General features: G+C 43.0%; 1 protein-coding gene across 1 annotated transcript; it reads right to left on the bottom strand.

The window, feature by feature from the left end:
* Window positions 1-5: 5 nt before the first annotated feature.
* Window positions 6-1,436, bottom strand: LOC112095176 (probable amidase At4g34880; the record flags this gene model as incomplete). The annotated part of the gene is made up of 2 exons (XM_024176859.1): window positions 793-1,436; window positions 6-185 (listed from the first exon to the last, which is right to left on the bottom strand). Coding segments are annotated over exons 1-2 (726 nt in total), but the record flags the coding sequence as incomplete, so codon positions are not given.
* Between the last annotated feature and the right edge of the window lie 81 nt (window positions 1,437-1,517).

The following is a 1,517-nucleotide window of genomic DNA, read 5'->3' on the forward strand; positions in this document are numbered from 1 at the left end:
ACAACGCCAGCGCGGCTGGTGAGGCCAACGGTGGGTTTGATTCCGACGACGGAGTTGTGATTGGCTGGGCAGATGATGGAGGCATCAGTTTCAGTTCCCACAGACACTGCCACCATGTTTGCTGCAACTGATATGGCGGACCCACTACTTGATCCACATGGGTCCCCCGACTCAACATAAGGGTTCTACATAACATTTTCCATGTAATCACGTTAGCCTAATCAGAATCCTCAGTTTGTTAAATAACCAAAATTTTGAAGTACCAATCCTTTTCTTCCAATAACGTTATCAGTTATAACTCAATGTTAAACCTATCTGATGGACTCCCACTTGGTTGTTTTTTTTTTCCCCAGTTCATTTAATTCAACAATATCCATAAACCAGTCTCTCTCTCATGGAATATTTCAATCAATTTTAGTATCAATATCTTTTTTTTTCCGAGCATTATAACAAATAGGTAGTTTTGTTTTTCAAATTAATCATTGTATCTTAATCATATAGACATACTATAAATAATAAACGACACAATACAGATATTAAAGCAAAAAAGTGGCCCTCCACATTTTTGAATAGGTAACATCATTTACATAATTATATCGGTTCCTGAGTTTCATAATTACATCAGTTGACACACATTGATTTTATTTTTATTTTTATTTTATTTTATTTTATTTAAAGACTCAAAGACATGCACTCTTAAAGAATCAAAATATATATCTCCATCGAGTTATGAATATAGACGGTTTATCAACATGTTTAACATGTCGAGAGAGAGAGAGAGAGAAAACGAACCACGGCCTGTCCCCCTCTGGCACACCAACCATTGGGAATGAGCGGAGAGCGAATACCGTACCACTCGGTAAGACTAGCCTTCCCCAATATCACAGCCCCTGCGCTTCTCAACCTCTCCACCACCGTCGCATCCCTCGCCACCTCCGATCCCAGCAGTGCGTACGACCCCGCCGTCGTGTTCATCTTGTCCTTCGTCGCTATGCTTTCCTTAATCAACACCGGCACGCCGTGAAGCTCTCCCAACGACGACCCACGGCCACAATTTGCCTCATCCCTCCTCTCTCTGTCCGCTATCTCCGCCTGATCTCGCGCGTCTGGGTTGATTTCCAGTACGCCGCGAAGCAGGGGATTCAGGCTCTCGATCCGGTCAATGTAGAAGTCGACCAGCTGCCGCGAAGTCAGCCGGCCGTCGGCGAAGGCGCGTTGAATGTCGGCGACTGTGGCCTCGATGATTGAGAACTCTGATCCGTTGATCGTGCTGATCAAGCCTAAAAGTACTAAGATCAACGGTAAGGAGGGAGGGGATTTTATGCCATTGACTATCATTTTCTTGCCTAGTCTTGATTCTTGAACTGCGTACCTAAAGCTCCTCAAGCTTCATTCTTTGAACCGTTTTGTAAGTTCAACTAGTGAACTGACAAGTGTTATAAAAATGAATATAGAGACCGACACAATAAAACGACAACAAAAGTCAAGAACCGCTGCGTGAGATTTTTTTTTTTTTT

This window comes from Morus notabilis, unplaced genomic scaffold (assembly GCF_000414095.1).
Source record: "Morus notabilis unplaced genomic scaffold, ASM41409v2 C11420062, whole genome shotgun sequence".
NCBI classification, from domain to species: domain Eukaryota; kingdom Viridiplantae; phylum Streptophyta; class Magnoliopsida; order Rosales; family Moraceae; genus Morus; species Morus notabilis.